This window comes from Lactuca sativa, chromosome 6, assembly GCF_002870075.4.
Source record: "Lactuca sativa cultivar Salinas chromosome 6, Lsat_Salinas_v11, whole genome shotgun sequence".
In the NCBI taxonomy this organism is placed as follows: Eukaryota; Viridiplantae; Streptophyta; class Magnoliopsida; order Asterales; family Asteraceae; genus Lactuca; species Lactuca sativa.
In genome coordinates, this window is record NC_056628.2 from 43301216 (window position 1) to 43304053 (window position 2838).

The following is a 2838-nucleotide window of genomic DNA, read 5'->3' on the forward strand; positions in this document are numbered from 1 at the left end:
TTAGATATTATGGCCATGACATACATCCATCACACTTTTTTACTCAAATGCCATTTAATAAAGTTTAACAAATATACACTTTTTTACTCAAACGCCATTTAATAAAGTTCAACAAATATGCCATGATTAATACCACTTAGAAACAATAGGTATTGTCCGCGAATTATAGCCCTTTTATATGACATGATTATTGTCTAAGTAAACAATGTCTTTAACACAAAGCATGAACAATCAAGAGTAAAAGGAAAGCTAAAAGGGTATAATATATTAAAAAAAAAGTGTAATAAGTTATGTTTTCCCCTACTTCTTTTTCCTTTTTCTTAATTTCTCATAGTGAATTTGGTTGTTGGGAGTGGGGTTAGTTCCAATTAGGTGAGGAGTCCAATTGAAGGGTTGTCTTGGTTTCTTGGCACAAAACTACTTATACAATACATATCTTTATAATAGCTTGTAATTTAAGCATTAAAAATTGTAAGCCTATGTCGATTTAGGATTTCGATTTCGTAAAAAATAGGTAGAATTCGACAATTTGTTTGTATTCTTATATAGGGTATTAATTAATTTAGGGTTTACATGATGACATCATTATTGGTACCCTTTTTACATGTACATGGCATACTTATATGTCATAAATCTTTCTTCCTCAAGTATTCCTCCTAAAACAATTGCGGGCGCTCTCGAAGAAAAGGGTAACTTAGACAATGCAACATCCTAAGCCAAGGTATGAACTTCCATATATCTTCGTTTATGTTACCTCAAGAAGAGGTCAACATACACATTTTTCATTGTAAAATTACGCTCTTTTTATAAAATCTAGTCCTTTAAAACGTGAGTATCCAAAAAACCATCGCATTATCTTTTTAACCAAAAGTAAATCTGTCAAAAAGATTCATTTACCAAGGTTCTAAGTCTCAAAATGTGTTGTTATTGCATGATTTACATGGTAAAAGTAGAGGTAGAACTACAGGAACTACCGGAAAACTTGTAAAGAGTACATCTGGAGCAAATCGGGACAACCTTTCCTCCCAAAGTTCATCAACTAACCGATCACCACGCACTCCAGCATCCGAGGTATGATACAGTTATTCGTATTAAACAGTATTAATCATGTAAGATACGTAATTTGGATGCCTCAAATACTGTAGAAATAAATGGTGTTTAATCATATAAGCGATATATTATATAGACCTTAAATGTTGTGCAGAAAAAACGTGTTGGCAGAGTATCTGAATTGGAAACCCAAGTTGCACAGCTTCAAGAAGAACTCAAGAAGACAAAGGATCATTTGAGTGAATCGGAGTTATGTCAGAAGCGAGCTCATCGGGAGGCCGAAGATGCCAAGAAGCAACTTGCAGCTACGTTAGCGAAGCTTGAGGAGTCACAACAACAGCTCGACGAGATATGGGCTAGTGAAGAATCTAGAATTCAGGAACTTAGGAAAATCTCACAGGATCGAGATCGAGCATGGGAGTCTGAACTGAAAGCTGTACAGAAACACCATGAGATGGACTCAGCTGTTTTAGCCGCTACCATGAATGAAAACCAGAAACTCAAGATCCAGCTTCAAAAGGTGGTGGAATCTGAAGCGACTCGGGCTAAGGATATCGAGTCTGCTCATGGTCATGAGGTACATATGTTACGGTTAGAGCTTTCGGAAGCTCTTGATCTTGTTGAAGAACTCAAAGATCGATTGAATGAGTCAAAAGATTCGGAAGCTCGAGCTTTGGAGCTCGTTAGTCAAACTCGAGAGCAACTGGAAATGGTAAAGTCGAGTATGGAGAAAGATGTGGTGGAGTTGACAGAAGACGGGGATGGAAGTGATGAAGCGGCGAGGGTGGTGGAGTTGGGATCCGCTCTGGCGGCGAATGCAGAGATGGAAAACGAGCTACGGAGGCTGAAAGTACAAACAGAGCAGTGGAGGAAGGCGGCGGAGATGGCTGCGTCCATGGTTTTGGGTGATGGTGATGGGAAGTTTGTTGAGCAGTCGTCGGAGTCGTTTGAGTTTCATGCTCCTGGTGAAAAGTCGAATTCGCCATATTCTGAAGATACAGAAGAGGAATCAACGAACAAAAAGACCAATAGCATGTTGAAGAAAATCGGAGTTTTGTTGAAGAAAGGCCAGAAGCAGTTCGAATCATCTACCAAGTAATTAGCATGTAAACTGTTAATTTACGGGTTTTTGACAAAATTACATTTAATTTTAATGTTTTTTTTTAATTGTATAGATCTTATTATTTTCCATTGTATTTAAAAAATTATTTTTAATGGTAGATTTTGCTGGTGGTAGAGTATATCTTTCCATGAGCAGACGTTCTAAATACATGTGGTGTGTTGATGATAGTGATGTATTTGACAAGAGGATACCAACATCCTTTGAGAAAAATATTTTTGTTATAAAGTTAGTCTAAGAGAAAATTACAAATCAAGCTTTTTTTAATGATTAAAAAAAAAAAACCACTAGCCAAAAATACCATTGAATTTAGGACGTGTTTGACACGAAGTTTTTGTAAGCGTTTTGGAGCTTTTAACTTTAACCTTTTGACAAAACGTTAATGTTTACACTCCAAATCTAAAAGATATTTCATGTACCGTTTAACAAGACATTATCGAGATTTTGAAATCAATTTTCATAATTACTCTTAAAAATATATTTATAAATTTATTTATTTTTAAGTAATTGTCATTTTATGCAATTTTATATATTTCAAAAGTTTTCAAACACTCATATAACAAATAAAAGTTACATCTTCCCACTACCAGCTACCGGCTTCCAGCTAACAGCTACTTTTGTCAAACATGCCTAACTTGTCTGTTGTTTCGTGCCTCATCTATGGTTTC

General features: G+C 35.7%; 1 protein-coding gene across 2 annotated transcripts; it reads left to right on the forward strand.

Annotated features, from left to right (window-relative positions):
• The first annotated feature begins 481 nt into the window (after positions 1–481).
• On the forward strand, positions 482–2293 carry LOC111893124 (interactor of constitutive active ROPs 2, chloroplastic). 2 transcript variants are annotated; one of them, XM_023889197.3, is made up of 3 exons: positions 482–721; positions 951–1071; positions 1205–2293. In XM_023889197.3, exons 1-3 carry the CDS (start codon positions 702–704, stop codon positions 2147–2149), a joined length of 1086 nt encoding a protein of 361 aa, XP_023744965.1. In that variant the 5' UTR covers positions 482–701; the 3' UTR covers positions 2150–2293. The 2 variants fall into 2 exon arrangements, with proteins under 2 accessions (XP_023744965.1, XP_023744966.1); XM_023889198.3 differs by having other exon boundaries at positions 954–1071.
• Positions 2294–2838: the final 545 nt, after the last annotated feature.

What these genes read in the sequence shown, in the direction of transcription:
- LOC111893124 (XM_023889197.3), top strand. Translation starts at nt 702, where the DNA reads ATGCAACATCCTAAGCCAAG. An exon ending in ATGCAACATCCTAAGCCAAG is followed by an intron (nt 722 to 950) that starts GTATGAACTTCC and finishes ACATGGTAAAAG; the next exon opens with TAGAGGTAGAACTACAGGAA. An exon ending in CACGCACTCCAGCATCCGAG is followed by an intron (nt 1,072 to 1,204) that starts GTATGATACAGT and finishes AATGTTGTGCAG; the next exon opens with AAAAAACGTGTTGGCAGAGT.